Source organism: Stegostoma tigrinum, chromosome 22 (genome assembly GCF_030684315.1).
Source record: "Stegostoma tigrinum isolate sSteTig4 chromosome 22, sSteTig4.hap1, whole genome shotgun sequence".
Lineage (NCBI taxonomy): Eukaryota > Metazoa > Chordata > Chondrichthyes > Orectolobiformes > Stegostomatidae > Stegostoma > Stegostoma tigrinum.
In genome coordinates, this window is record NC_081375.1 from 22,977,759 (window position 1) to 22,993,687 (window position 15,929).

Sequence of the window (15,929 nt, forward strand, 5' to 3'; positions counted from 1 at the left end):
TCTGAGTTGCAGCTTTCTGCCGTCTTTCTCTAAATAATATTCAGCTCCTCTCTTCTTTCAATAAAAGTCCACAGCCTCATATTTTCTCATTGTGACCCCAGCACTAACTTCTGCAGGACATAGTTACAGGTTGCTATCCTAAACATGCCCTCTTATCCCACATCTCTGTCCTCTATTATATACTAACCACTCCACCATGGGCTTTTTTCTTATTAGGTATCTTAATATGTGGTATCTTGACAAATGCCTTTTGGAAATCCAAATATATTCATAGGTTCAGAGATAATGGGAACTGCAGATGCTGGAGATTCCAAGATAATAAAATGTGAGGCTGGATGAACACAGCAGGCCAAGCAGCATCTGCTGCTTGGCCTGCTGTGTTCATCCAGCCTCACATTTTATTATATTCATAGGTTCCTGTTATTTATCCTGGACAAAGCTGCTGACATTTCCAGGCTATCAGGTTATTTGCATTGAAAGAATCAAGACAATTAAAATGGTGCCACAACACAGCTGGCTAACCTATACAGTGGAAATTTTGTGGTAATGGCTGAAATTCTGTCTTTTTCCAAAATAAAACAACAGCCTAGTACTTCCAAATGTATGTGTGGCCAAATCTGAGACAAGAGGAGGAAAAATCCACAGATATCTACTTTGATTACTTCAATGACACTTTGTAATAAGTGTCACATAACTAATCATAAATAGACACAAAATTTGCAAGTTATTAATAATATTGTCAAACTGGATGACATCCGGCATAAAAACCACTTGCACTTATATAGCACCTTTCGGATTCATGGGGCATCCCATACAGCTTTATAGCCATTGAAGTATTGTTTGAGGTATGGTTACCGAAGTAATGTAGGAAGCAGGAAATAACGAGCAATCGCTCACGAACAGAAATATCATCAACATTTTTACCCTATAGCTGAGCCAGGATTAATTTATGGCAGCTTCCTTCAAGGGAAGACTTCTTACAAAATAAACAGGACACTTGAAAATGGAGCTGCTGGAATGGAATTCAAAAATCAGATGGTTTGCTGGAAGATCGATCTTGGTTTGATTCACCAACTCAAGCCAGAGGCAGAGGAGTTTTCACAGATCACAGAACAATTAAATAGTTATTGTTTTTTGCAACTGCAGAATCGAATCAGTAATTTGCATTGCTGCGGTCAGAGTCTGTAGCGCTCGGAGATAATGGGAACTGCAGATGCTGGAGAATCCAAGATAATAAAGTGTGAAGCTGGATGAACACAGCAGGCCAAGCAGCATCTCAGGAGCGCTCAAGTCTAATATCACTAAAGGAATAGGACCGTAGCTTGATTAACCACCCAACGCTGCAAAGGACTCTTTTCCTTTCTTTTTTGACTCCTATCTTGTTTATCCTTTAATTCTATGATAAGGAATCGGGTCTTGCTTTTCTCTCCAATGTGCAAAACGAAGTTTACCTTCTTCCTTTGGACTGAAGGCTCATTTAATACAATTTCCTCAACACGAACGTTGCAATGATAAAGCACTCACCGGCAGAGGGAGTCGTATGTAAGTTTCCTGGTAAAGAAATTTGCTTGCGAAATGGTGTAAGTTCCGACCAACCATTTCACAAGCCAAAACAAAACATGGGTTCCCGGCGACTTCAGTGCAGACTCTGGAAATACTGCAGTGTTCATTAAAATAGGTGGGGTCAACAGGGTGAGACTACAGGAATTGTTTCCGCGATTATTTTGCATTGCAGCCACTCAGCTCACCTGTTAGCTTCATGCAGACGGCCTTCGCAGGCAAAGCCATGATCAATCGCAGGCCGACTATGCCCTCTCGGCACCACGACAGGACAACATTTCACCAAAAGGCAGTGAAAATGTCACAGAAAGTCTGGCGAATCCACCTGGAAATGATGGTACACTATAGATGTATCAGGAAGGAGCTTCACCCTGTCACCTGGACTAAGGCAGCTCTGGCATTCATTACCAATGCCTTCTGCCCTGGCGTCTGATTTTCCTCAGATCCACCTGCTCCAGGTCATGATGCTTGTCCATGGGCAGCGCCACAGATGCCCAGAGTTGTTACGAGGTGAGTATGTGCAGGGTGGCAAAGAATTGTTGAGGTGCAATAGGATGTAGTATCTTTGGGGATGAAGTAAAATCTCATGAGCAAAGCTATGAAAAATAAACGACCGAGAAATGACAGCTGAAACGGCAGTGAGTCAGCACAGCTTCCCAATCTTCACTCACAGTTGAATCAGTGGATTAAGAAGGCAGATGGTTCTGTTTTATATGAGTGTAACTTCCCCATATGTACCAGTGTTGTGAAAGCAGCAAACACCCAGCAGTCTTAACCATCCTGTCCCAGTGCAAATGAACCCTGCAAGATTTGGACAGGCAGTAGAGTTCCAAAAGATTGTAGCCACTTATGTTTAAAATATTAGTGAAGCACCATAAATCATTGAACATGAGTTTTACTTGATGTTTTCTAGCATAAGAACAATGAAATAATGGTATAAGTGTGAAAGAAAGCAAGAAATATCACAGCATACAGTTTTTCAACTGGTTCTCCATTTTCCTTGATGGTAGAAATTAGTTCCAATTCCATATACAAAAAAATTGGGGTAGTTATGGCTTTATAAGATATTTTCTAATCAATCTGCTCAGAGAGATGTTATCACATACATCTAGACTAGGTAGGACTTGAACTCAAATCCCCTGGCTCAGATGTAGGGTCACTATTACTGTACCACAAGAGTCATCATACTTGTATGGCATTTCTCTGTTACAGGTGGGACCTGAATCTGGTCTTCAGGCTTTGGAACAGCAGCACTTCCACTGCACTACAAGTGTTCCTCCACATATGATCCCCTCTCCGTTTGACCTGAGGCATTAATATGGGTTCTGGTTATTAGTCCAGTGATATGACTGCCATACCATTGTGTCCCAATTACGACTTCATGTACTCATATTAGGTGGATGATTGAGAGTTGCCAGTTCTTGAACTGGCTGCACAAGCATACAACATCCCGTTGTCACTAGCTGTTCCCACATGCTAAATCTCTATTTTTCTCACTTTCTTTCTCTGGTTTTTCACTATCCTTTCATACAGTTCTTCATGTTCAACATTTTCAATTTCTGCTGCCAATTCCTGTTATACTCTTTGGGTCCTAATTTCCATAACTGCAGAAATGATCTTGATTCTTATAAAGCATTGCATCACATGGAAAGTAAAATTATGAATAATTCTTGTGCTCTTTTGAATTAAATTTTAACATGCACTGTAACATTAACCCATTGATTAAAGCACTTAAAATTCAACAAGTGTTGCTATACGGTAACAACTATTGAAACCTGATGGTAGTAGATTTGTGTAGATGTAAAATACACGGTGAATCTATGAGCAAGCATCAGGGCCAACTTTCATAACTATTGGCAAAGCTTTTGATTTTTTTAAGTGCCAAGTGATAAGCACTTAAAAAGTGTGAAGACTTAAATCTGTTTCATTCAAATCATTGCAATCCAACTTTACTACTTTTAAATTGATGTTTTAATCAGTGTATGCTCCTTGTTGAACTTGATTGAATGATACTTGGAAAATTAGGAGCAGCTAGGGGATTGTACAGGATTTGCAGTCTTGCCTTTGGTAATTAACATTAACAATGAAGTAACATTATCCCGCACAAGATAAACCAAACGCAAATTACTTGATATAAGCAGGCATTCAAATAAATGCATTTCACTTCCCAAGGAGATGCAGAAACAAAAAACTGGAGTAAGGCTAAAGTAAGGACACAGTAAGACAGCCTCAGTCTTCAATGATATTGCACTAGTGGCGATTTGTTTATGAATTCTAGATTCATTTTCTTTTGTTAAAAGGGACAAGTGAAAGAAATTGAATTCACAAGTTTACCCACGTGACATATGTGTTGAAGGCTCACTTTCCCTATCAGTCAGATTTGCCTTTTAATTTGCATAAAATATCCAACTGATCTTTACAACTGGTGTGTCAAAAGAGCAGTAACCTGACTAGGGTTTGTCCTGTCTACATGAGGCATTACTATATATGGCAGCCATGTTAATTTCACAGGGATTTGTCACAGTTAGCAGTTATTTGCCATTTTTAAAGTTAGCACTTATTTTTCCCTTATCTATTCCTGCAGATACATGTAGCTAAAACTTTGAGTGACAAGCTGCTCTGGTACTTGTGCACAAGATTAATTAGTAATCAAATAAATTTTTAATGACACTAGTCAGGAAAGTTAGATTTTAAATTATGACTTTGGCTTCACACAAATTTTATGAATTCCTGCTGGTTTCCATACCTCTGCAAAACTCTCCAGTCCAATAGCCCTCCAAGATCTTGGCCTCCAATTCTAGCTTTTTCTCATGTTCAATTTTTATTGCTCCACCATCATTGGCCATATCTTCAGCTGTTTCTGTCCTAAATTCTGGAATTCCTTCCATAAAAGTCTTTAGTTATCTAACTTGAATTCCTCTTAAAATATCTTCCTTAAAATGTCTCTCTTTAACCAACTTCTGATCATCTGTCCTAACATGCCTTACATGCCTCAGTTTTAAAAATGTTCCTGTGGGAGCTCTTTTACTTTTGATTGGAATGTAAGTTCTTTCAAGGTAACAGAAACTTCTAAGATTTCTTTAATGGAAAAGTACCTGAAGTGCACCAATTGGCTGGAACTCATACAGTTCAGTATAAAAGCTGGAAGGCTAGCGTACCCTGCTCCTGACAGCTGATACATAAGTAAAAGTGTCTCATAACAACAGCTGCAAAGTATTTGTTCTGAATGAAGTAGCAGATTTAACTTATACTGCTGTAAAATCAGGGACACACTCCTTAAGGTGGTACAGTGCAACATTTTTAAAGTAGAATCGCAGCAGAAGAAAAAAACATCATTATGGATTGGGCATCCATTGATACTGTTCCTGAATTACAATTATTTTAGATCAAGCAATAAATGATTATTAGACTATAGCTCTAAAAGCTCTTGCTTGCCTTTAGCAAGGATGGGCTTTGCAAAATTAACACTTCAGTCTTTCTACGAACAAATATTGACAGAGTCCAACTCACATCATGTAGGTGACAAACCAAAGAATCTCTTGAACAGTTTATTAGAATGTGTTGTATTTTGTGCAACATCAGTGGAAAAAGGATAACTATTGCTCCAATGGCAAACACAAGCAAACTTGTCTTGCCACCAATTATCTAACCATTCTGTGACAGAAAAATCTTCTTGAAAAAAAAGGATGATAAAGATGCAAAATGAGCAAACAGATAGAAAACTGTTAAAACTGTGCACAAGCTATAGTGTACAAGTTAGAAATAAAAATACTTGGATATTAATTGAGGTTTCTAAAATATGTAATCAACTTAATCATGTGCTTGTATTGGGAAGGAACAGGAGCTAGGTCAAACCATGAACAGTGCCCTAATCATGCATGAAAAGAATGAGGAAGAACATTCATATGAAGATGACTGCAGTGTGGCTCAGTGGTTAGCACTTCTGCCTAATAGCACCAGGGACTCAGGTTCGATGCCAGCCTTATGTGAAAGTCTGTGCAGAATTTGCACATTCTCCTCATGTCTGTGTGGGTTCCCTCTGGGTGGTCCAGTTTCCTTCCACAGTTCAATGGATGTGCAGGTTAGTGGATTGGCCATGGTCAATGCAGGTTTACTGGGCTAGGGTTGGGGGGTGCATCTAGGTGGGATGCTCCTTGGAGAGTTAGTGAAAACTCAATGAACTGAATGGCCTCTTTCCGCACTGTGGGGATTCTTTGATCGACGGCAACCAGCAGCAATATGACAAAATTATCGAACAAGTACACAGAGAAGAACAAAAAGCTCTTTAAAATGGGTATATGATCATCAGAACAGTTCTGGTTCTCAAATCTCTGAAGGCATTATGTCAAAATTTGTTATGTTGGTGTTGCAAACTCTGTTTCACGTGTTTGTATAACTATTGAACTGACATCGGTACGCACCTGTACACTTGGGATAAGTTTTTATCTTTTGAAAAAGGGGAATGTTGTGCTCTATCTAATGGTCAGTATGACATTATGCCTTTAAAAGACATGCTCATGGTATCATCATTATTAACATAGAAGTAACTTGAGGGTTGAAAGATGTTCTTCCTCCATCTTACCTTAGGTGACTTGAAACATAACAAAACTGTGAGCTACTGACCAAAACTTAACAGCTTAATATTAGCACAGATACTGAAGTGATTAAGAAATATAATGTTCCCACAATAGTTAGTTATAATAATTCTGTTGGATTCTTCAATATCACAAGATTCCATTCAGATTCTTATGTTATGACAGATAATATAAGCATTGTTGCATCAGATAAAACACCTGGGTGGAGGCAGCCGAAGGCCAGTGGGTTATGAAGGGTCATGGGATCATGAAGGATCATGGAGGATATATGAAGGACAGGGGGTGAGGATTTGTTTAACAGTCTGACATTACGACCGGACTAATGTGCCTGTAAATGGGACTATTATGCTGGCTTCACCATCCATCTGCCTCCATTGCCATGTCAGATTTACCTCTGGATGTGACAGACTCAACTCTAAATTACTGCCATTTCCCTATAGGGGGGTAACCCCTATTGGGTGGCAAAGGCTCATATAAGATAGGTAGGTGTGCCAATTCAAGACGTTTCTCATATTCTGTGCAAAAATTATGGCCCTTAATGTTTGACTGTGGCTTTATGCTTGGAATTCGATTTTATTCTGAATGTAATCCTGAATGTAACTCAATTGAAAAATGTTTTGAAAGTCTACTCATGAAGTCAACCTTTCCCTTCCTTTCTACTTCTCTTTATATTTTTACAATTTTATTTAGTGCAGTTGCAATCAGTCAACATGCAAAAATACCAGTCTGTAGCTGATTACTCAATTAAAGCAAAATGAAGAGCTCATCTGTCTTCTTGTTGTTAAGAAAAGACTTGGTCAGTTAATCTGTTAAAAACAAGGAATAAAACACTAGGCAGCCAGTTGTAATTAGTTGCATAAATTGTCAATCCATCTAACATTTATTTAGCATTGAAAGTCACTTCTCTCTCTGCCTTTGACTCCCCATTTGCACATGATGAAATGACAGCTTAGAGACTTCAGGCTCTATATAATGTCTTGTATTTTTCATATTGTGAATCACTGTAAATTTACAAGCAAACAACCTCAAACTGAAAAACTGAGTTATTGTCCATCAAAGCAGCTCTTTTCAATAGACTACAGTATCTCTGTCCTAGCCAGCAAGTTGTTTATATGCTGCTGTGTTATTAAGAACATGTTTATGCATGGAACAACAGCAACTTAGTATTTATACAGTGTCTTTAAATTAAAAAAAACCAATGCACTTCACAGGCACATTACATTACAAAATATAACATTGGGCACATCAAAAGACCTTGGGTCAGATAACCAAAAGCTTGGCTGAAGAAATAGGTTTTATGGAGTCAGTTATAGGAAGTTAAGAGCTTGGGGCCTGGATAACTGAAAGTCACAGCCAGCAATAGTGGAGAAATGGTAATGCACATAAATTTTGAATTAGAGGAGTGCAGATGTCTCAGAAGATTATGGGACTGGAGAAGGTTATGAAAATCAGGAGCAATTAAGGATGGAGAGATTTGAAAATAAGGTCAAGAATTTACTTTACAGGAACCAATGTAGGTCAGTGGGCATAGGAGTGATAAGTGTACAAAACTTGGTAAAAGTAAGAACAAGTGTAGCAGACTTCTGGATGGCCTCAAATTTACCGAAGGTAGAATGTACAAAACTAAGATGAAAAGCTTGGAGTAGTCAGGTGTACAGTTAATGAAGGGAAGAAAGAGGGTTTCAGCAGCTGAGGCAAGAATAGAGGCGGACAATGTCACTGAGGTGAAAATAGGTGGTAAATGTGATGATGTAGATACGTAGTTGCAAGCTCATCTCAAAGTCAAATACGACATCAAGGTGGTAACCAGTTATCAACTGGTTGAAGCTCAGACTGTTGTCAGGGGCAGGGATGAGTCAATAGCTAAGAATGGAGTTAGGAACAAGCACTGATGACAGTGGCTTCCCATTATTTAACTGGAGGAAATTTATACCAATCCAGTTTTGGATATCAGATATACACCCTGACAACTTAGCAACAGCAGAGGAATCAAACAAGGTGCAGGTAGTCATCAACACACATTGAGAACTAATGGTGTTCATCAGCAAGGTGTTTCTGAGGGATAGCATGTACATAAGAAATAGGAAGTGGCCAAGAATGAATTCCGGCAGGGTCAGGGCTTCCTAGAGGCAATAGATTAACATTTTGAGATAATGTTTATAAATGGCTGTCCCGCTCCCGCAGTAGACTGTGTAAGAAACAAAATTGTAAAAGTGCATGGACGAGGTTTGAAAAGATACTTCAGTGTTCAGATCACTGACATTAGTCAAAAAACCAACCAACCAACATCTAACTCATTGAATATGTGAGACCTTGCTGTGCTCCAAGTGGCTGTGATCCTCACCATACTACAACAGTGGCTACCTCATTGACTGGAAAACACTTCGGCATGTCCTCACTATCTGCAGGTCTTTATATATAAATGAGCTGAGGTGCAATTTAATGATTTATGATATCACTTGGCTGCTCTATTGCCTTGTAAGTCTAAGTGATGATTACTTTTCTGCTTATAGCATTGATCTGAAAGGCTAAAATACAGTTGGTTGAAGGACTACCTATGAAAAACATTACAACGAGTTGTTTAATAGACATCAGTGGCCAACAGCTTCCTGTGAATGAACTCAGACACTAGAATAGAGACTATAGTTGCCATCACAAAATACAGGCTTGAGCACAAAAGATAAAAAAATGTTTCCCGTTTAAAAATAACCTCACTCAAGGGTATAATGAAGTAAGTTTTTCCTCAGTTTGTTTCCAACCATAATTGGTTACAAATTATATGTGCAAAATGCCTTCAGCTTTAAAACACACTGGTGGTGACCTCAGCAAACTTCAGGTCAATACTACATTGCTGTCAGTGAAATTTGCAGTTATAGATGTTTTCTGAGCAACCTGTTCAAAGATGTCATGATGCATCAGGAGCAGGTGGCACTTGAACCCAGATGTACTGGCCAGAGGTGGGGACACTAGCACTACAGCCCAAGGGCTCTAAATCTGCAGTCTTAAATACTGACTCTATACTGAACAATTTGAGTAGAAAATAACAACAGTCTGTTGAGTTGAACAGGGCAAGCTAGTCTAAATTCATTTTCATTTGCTGTTGAGTACTTAGGAAGCGAAATCAGTTATGATAAACCAATTATTACATGGTTTAACAATTCTTGTGAAGAATAAGTTGACTTCCCTTAATTGCTGAGAAGGACTGAAACAAGTTACTTCTCCTGAGTATGACTTAACTATTACACACAAAGCTTTGAATGAGGAAGCTGTCAAATTTCACTGGATCCCAATGTTGCTCCTGCCAAAGTCAATGCATAAAACTCCTTGCACCCAATCCTCTCTCATCTATTTATAGTTCTCTAGTAAATGCATGTGCACAGAATATATATTTATACAGATAGTGGATGCAAAATATTTCCCTACAGAGTTCCAAAGGAAAAGTGCTAAAAGCTCTTGCCATTCTCCTCCTAATCCCCATGATATAAAATTTCAATACATTGTATCCTCAGAAGAACTTGCTACAGCATCTTCTTTAACATAACACGTGTGATTTGTCACTCTCACCAAGGCAGCTGTCAAATTGCCACTTTAATATTGCTCCAAAGTGACAATCTTAGCTCCCAGCATGAACCCTAAGGTGCAGCAGTGCACAAACTTCACATCATTTCAGTTTGACTTGATTGTATGATGCGTGCAGGATTCTGAGGAATGCAGAACATTTTATGTACCAAAGGCGAACATTTTTTAAAGCTTGAAGATAATGTTGCTCACCAGGTTCTCAAATTATTTGAAATCCAAAGGTGTAAAGACACATCTCCAATAATCTCCCTCGTGTGGGATTACAAGCCTACAACCTAGCTTGTAAGCTACCTGCTGAAAACTGTACTTTGTACATAGGAACAAGAATAAGAGTAGCCTATTTAGCTCCTTGACCCTCACTCATTATTTGAGTGGTTGATCTGCACCTCAACCACATTTAATCAATACACCTTTGTAACTTAATACAAAAAAACTGCTCACTTTCTGAAAACTAAAGCTGCCAATATCCTGCAGCCATATTCACATATTAAAAATCATGCCATTTCCTGTATCATTGCCAAAAGGAGTCACGAAGTTGAAGCTTTCCTTATGCTGTATAAATGGTGTTCCTTTTCCATTCGGTGTCTTGCATTTAGTCCCAAAGAGTTCAAGGTCGAAAGCTTCAACTTCATGTCACTTTTTGCCAATATTTAAGTTCTGTTCTATCAAGCAATTACTTCCTGTAACATATTTACTCCATGAAAAACTTTCCTAGCCCATGTTGCTAATGTGCATACTGTTAGACTTTTGAATCACAGCAAGCAATGTCAGGGGAGATCTGCCAATAAATTAGAAACAGTATGAATCACACTGTTCCCAACTGCAAAACACAATTTCTTTTGTGTAAAAATAGATGATTTGCAAAATTCCAACAAAATAGTAAGTAGATTGTTCTGTTATGGCTATGAGAGAGTTAATCACTCCAGTCAAATTAAGTTCAAACTTTAATTCACTGCTGGATTGTCAGTGCCAGTGTCTTTCAGACAAGTTGTTAAGATGAAGCCCACCAGCTTGTTTCAGTCCTTCAAATGAACATGAAAGATCTTATGGCTTAATTCAGTGTAAAAATCCTGCCAGTGTCCTAACATTTCACACTCAATCACACAACCAAAAAAAGATGAATTGCTCATTCATCTCATTTGTTGTTTGTGATGTGAATTTAACAACAACAAATGAATAAATCACTTTTTGAGGTGCAGCGTAAAATTATGTGGAAGATATGGTGGCTGTGGTGGGAAGGGAAGTGTTGGGAGTCACAAGATGTTGCTTAAATGGAAGTCAATTTTTATATAATAGGAAGACTGCAGGAGTGCTGCAGTTATGAGTGAATCATGCCTGACCTGAGTGCTAAATATGCCAGATACAGAATAGAGACAGTTGGAATTTTTTTTTCATTTTTTTTGGCACAAACAGCATTTAGTGCATGCTGAAAAACACTCTGAATCTCCAAACCAACTCACTGGAAATTTATACAGGTCAATCTCTCTTCACCTCAATAACAAACATTTTAATGGTAGACAGACTATCAACTTTACTCTGTCCAGACGTCATTGGCAAATGTTTGAAAAGTCCAAGACCTTTTCCAAAAATGTGCAGAGTTGTTACTGGAATTTATTTAGATAAAACTGCATCATTTACAGATAATCTTCCCACTCTTTGTGCATGTCCTATAATTAGAGCACCAGCTTCCAATTTCACTTGAATCAAGTGAGAAGAAATAAAAGTCCCTAATGACCCATTCAGATTCCAAAACCCATACTGAGAATGGTGTTATTGGCCTGTTGGCAAGCCAATAAAGGAAATGGATGTGAGTGTCAACTTGCTGAATAACTCCACCATGAGAACCTGGAATATTCCTCTTCCTGCCTGGAAACCTGTTTCATGTCAACATCGTCAGATTTTCCTTTATGTTTTGCTGCACAATTAGGTATCCTCTACATGGTGAAAATCATTTACCTGCAGCATGGTGAGTGGAGGTGGCATGTCTTTGATGGAAACTGCAGGTGTCCAGGACATTTTGCAAATCCTGGAAATGTACGGGAGGTGAACAGAGCCCATCTGCATTGAGGTTGTTGTGTGGTTGACAATTGGCAGTTGCAGAACTTGAGGTGCTGTGGGTGCTGAGATGGGAGGGAAGTTTGCAGGAGTGTTTTGACACCTTTATTAGTTGGATAGGCAGCTCTTCGGGTCAGGTTGTATGTCTGCTAGATGCAGCTCTAAATAAATCTGTGCAAATATGAACATAAGTGCAAGGCATTCAGTCAATGTTTTCACATTGATAGGCCCTGGCAGCACCAGCAGTGCAGGGTCCCCTACAGCCCATTCTGCTGAACCCCGACTTCTGTATTCCAAACATAATCTGGCTTCCGGGAAGTTGCCAGGAGATACGGTATTGACCTTATTCACATTGTGTGATGGGCACTGACCCATCTGGATATAGCTACAAATAGAAGTTCTCATAGTTCTATATATGGCAGGGTATTGTGGTTAGGAATTAAGATGACCAGTGAATTCCATTTGTAACATTTTAGGCTTCATTCAATGATGCATCAATTCCAATGCACTATCCTACAGCTTTATTTCCCCGGGAAGATTTAATACAGTTTTTACCCAGATGAGCCAAATATTAGTGATTCAAATATTACACCTACACCCTGCAATATGAATCCTAGCAACACAGAAGTTGAAGATGGATGTGATCTTAATTGCAATTGGAAATTCAAGCCTTGAAGCTGTCTGCAGTATACAATTCAATCCTGGCAATATCTCAGTGGTAAATGAAGGCCACTCTCCTTCAACAGAGCTCAGTCTGATTCCATACATGTTGTGGACAATATTGAGTGAGGCAGATTGTATGCAGAAGGGCCTTTCCAACATGCATTCATAGAGACACCCTCATCTTAAAAAAAGTAATGGGTGGGTGATCACAACATGCTGGAACCATCTGAACAATTCTAGATGATATAATCCGATTTTAAACTGTCTCCCCTTCTAAAAAGAATGTGCCTGCTGAAAGTGGAGTTCATCGCTACTCTGTATGGACCAAGTGTGCAAACTATGCAAATAAAGTATTAGCAACATGAAAATCTGCATGATCTCATTTGCATGTGATTGTACTTGTAAATTAAACTGTTCCACAATGTTGAAGACTCATAGGAAATTACAGCAGCTGCAAGCAGTGCATGGCGCTGTTGAAATTAATCCCAACCTAATTCTTTGCCATAATTGAGCTCAAACCTGCAACAGGAGTGTGGCTGATGGACAGGAAATCTCCCTGTACTCCAAAAGGATATGCTGGTGATTGCCACAGAATTAACTGCTGGGAGCCCTCGAAATCACTGCAGAATCTGGCATGTGTCTCAATACAAATTCAAAAAATGGTCTTAAATTGTACTTTTAGTGAACTATGAAGTGAACCAAGTGTGGGATACAGTTACACAGCACTTCCAACTGTGTTACATAATTATTTTATGCCTCAAACTGCCTCAGCAAGTGCCATAAGTACATTGTACAGAAAGCATCTCAATTTACGACATGGAGATAGGTTAACTCAGCGCCTGTCTGATCAGTTATATTCAGGAAATTGCAAGTTGGAATGAATCATTCCCAATTTCAAAGAATTCAGGATTATCCTCAAAATTTATATATAATTTTCAGTTCAGCCAAATATGAGAAAATTGGTAAATTAGATTTTTTTTAAAATTAAAATAATATTTTCTAATAATTAGCACTGACTCTGCATTGATTTAGAACCTGATTTTCACCCATTCCAAACCCATGCACCCAGACTTAAGATCAGGTCCAATGAGGCTGCTTGCCCCGTTGCAAGAGCGACACCATCTATTTGCTGGTAAAATATCTGGCTTTTCTTTGACCTGTTGATTGGTAAATGTGAATTACGCAGCTCAGGGTAGGTTTAAAAGCAAATCTCAGGGAGTGCTGCCTTTGCCCAATGTATCATCCTGGAGACTTCAACTTGCAGCACTGACTGCTGAGCCACTTGAGGGGTACAAGCAGTGAATGAAGTAGATTGGCACAGCGACACTCCATGGTATGATTTTACAGAATGATTGGCAGCTGCAAATAAAAATTCAGTGCTCAAAAGAATCCCCACTGACCCATAGAAATAATGTTGGTTGCAAATGTTGAGTCCAGTGACTCAGAGTTTTTGGACTCGAAGCGTTAACTCTGTTCTCTCTCCGCAGACCAGCCGAGTTTCTCCAGCACTTAGAGTAGTAAGAACTGCCGATGCTGGAGTCTGAGATAACACGGCGTGGAGCTGGAGGAACACAGCAGGCCATGCTGCTGCTCCTTTAATGCTGCCTGGCCTGCTGTGTTCCTCCAGCTCCACATTGTTTCCTTCAGCACTTGCTGTTTTTATTTCAGATCTCCAACATCTGCGGTATTTTCCTTCCGCTCTTACCCGAGTGCCTCAACTACAACAGAGCAGCAGTCCGGCAATCCGGCCGTTTGTAAGATGAGCCAGCATCAGGGCTGCCTTAATACAAACTGTAGGCAAAGGAACTGGAACACTGGGAGTGCCAGCAAGTGCTTTTCAGTCTCTCAATGTCTACCTGTCGACGAGCCGTAGTATGTGTCAGATGTCAGCGACCATCAGCCTTAATTTCTGCCGGTTAGGAACTGGGGAATTTCATCAATGGATTTTATTTTGTAAAAGTGCGCAACTGTTTCCACGATTTGCGCCTGTAGTCTCCTACAAGCTTCAGACGAAACAAATAATCGCAGTGATAATAATCCTAGCTCAGAGAGTTTACCCACGACTTACCTATTCGCCGCTTTAGCTTTGTAATTGCAATATTTCACAACATCGTCCTTTTCTAAGAGGAGGTCCCCAGGTCCCCGGGCTAGGTTCTGCTCCCGGTACAAAGGGTGCGACAGGAGTTCGCGGAGTTTGGAGAGACTTGTGTCGGGAGCCGGCGTGCCCCGCAGAACGGCGCTGCTATTAAACGACCCCTCCTCACACGGGCAGCGCAGGTTCCGGATCGACCGCTGCTGTAACTTCGGTAAGATGTTGAAGAGCAGGTCGATCGTAAAAGCAGTCGAGAACAGCAGGACGATTAGAAATCTGCTTCTCACACTCCACATGGCTTGGCTCAGTCAGTCAGTCAGCAGCTCCAATCTTTCTCCTACGAGAGAAAGAGTCTGTCACAACACAACCCACGCTTATCAAGTCAGCCGCAGAGCCTTAAAGTGACACTGCTCCCAGGCTTGGAAGGAAATTACAGCATACAAAAATAAAAGGAGACATACATGCGTCGGACTGTTTCCTCGTTGCTCAACCACTCCAAAAGAATTCTTCATATTTTTATGTCAGCTACTTTATAATCTTTACAAGGAATATTGACTGTGTCCTGGCACTTCGCAAAAATACAATTTATTCACAAGAAGAATCTTCACTTACACTCACAGGTACCAAGGCAGTTCTGCACAGTGTCAAGGAAAACAAACGTTGGAATTTGATATTCACTGCAGTTGCAAAAAAAGACCGAAGGCATTTCTTGCTCATGCAGGAGAGTATTTACAGACACCAAGAGGGTCTGATAACTGAACAGATCTTCAGTAAACTTCAGCAGAAAGACCTTAGACAATGGTCTTTCCCCACTGCACCTTGGCAGCAGCTGTCCCAAGCTTTATGCATCCGTCAGCTCGTAGTCCTGGACCTTGAAATGTGCCAGTTTGCAGCGCTTCTCCGAGGTCACCTCTTTACACTGGAAGGCCAACAAATTTCAGGCAGACCAAAGCTTCAACCATCTTTCACCTGGTTGAAAGTCCACCAAACACAGTTGATGTTTGCCTTGGTGTGTGTCCTGGGGAACAGACAGTAGAGCATAGGTTCCAGCATCTCAGAGTTGCTCAGGACAAACCTTGACACAAACCACTGCATCCCTCTCTAGGCTTCTTTTGCAAAGGCACATTCCAAAAGGAAATGCGTGACAGTCTCAACCGTCCTGCAGCTGCTTCAAAGTCAGTGTGCGATAGTGCAGACTGACCAGGTGTACATGAAGGATCTCACAGTTAGTGCTCTTCTCGCCACTAGCCGAATGATGACTTAGTGCTTGTTGGAAAGTTTGATGATGAGACATTCTGCCAGACGACTTTAACAGTTTACTCAGGGAACCATGCAACAAGATCAACCCTCCCTGTTTCGCACAGGGTCTCAAGGATGCTATGTGC

At 40.0% G+C, this 15,929-nt stretch overlaps 1 protein-coding gene across 2 annotated transcripts in view; it reads right to left on the minus strand.

Annotated features, from left to right (window-relative positions):
- The window catches only part of fam20a (FAM20A golgi associated secretory pathway pseudokinase), a 54,522-nt gene extending 39,616 nt beyond the window's left edge, over window positions 1-14,906 (minus strand). For both annotated transcript variants that reach the window (XM_048554761.2, XM_048554760.2), the window contains exon 1: window positions 14,521-14,906. In XM_048554761.2, the coding sequence (XP_048410718.1) occupies window positions 14,521-14,840 (320 nt within the window). In that variant the 5' untranslated portion in view covers window positions 14,841-14,906. The remainder of the gene's footprint in view (window positions 1-14,520) is intronic.
- Window positions 14,907-15,929: the final 1,023 nt, after the last annotated feature.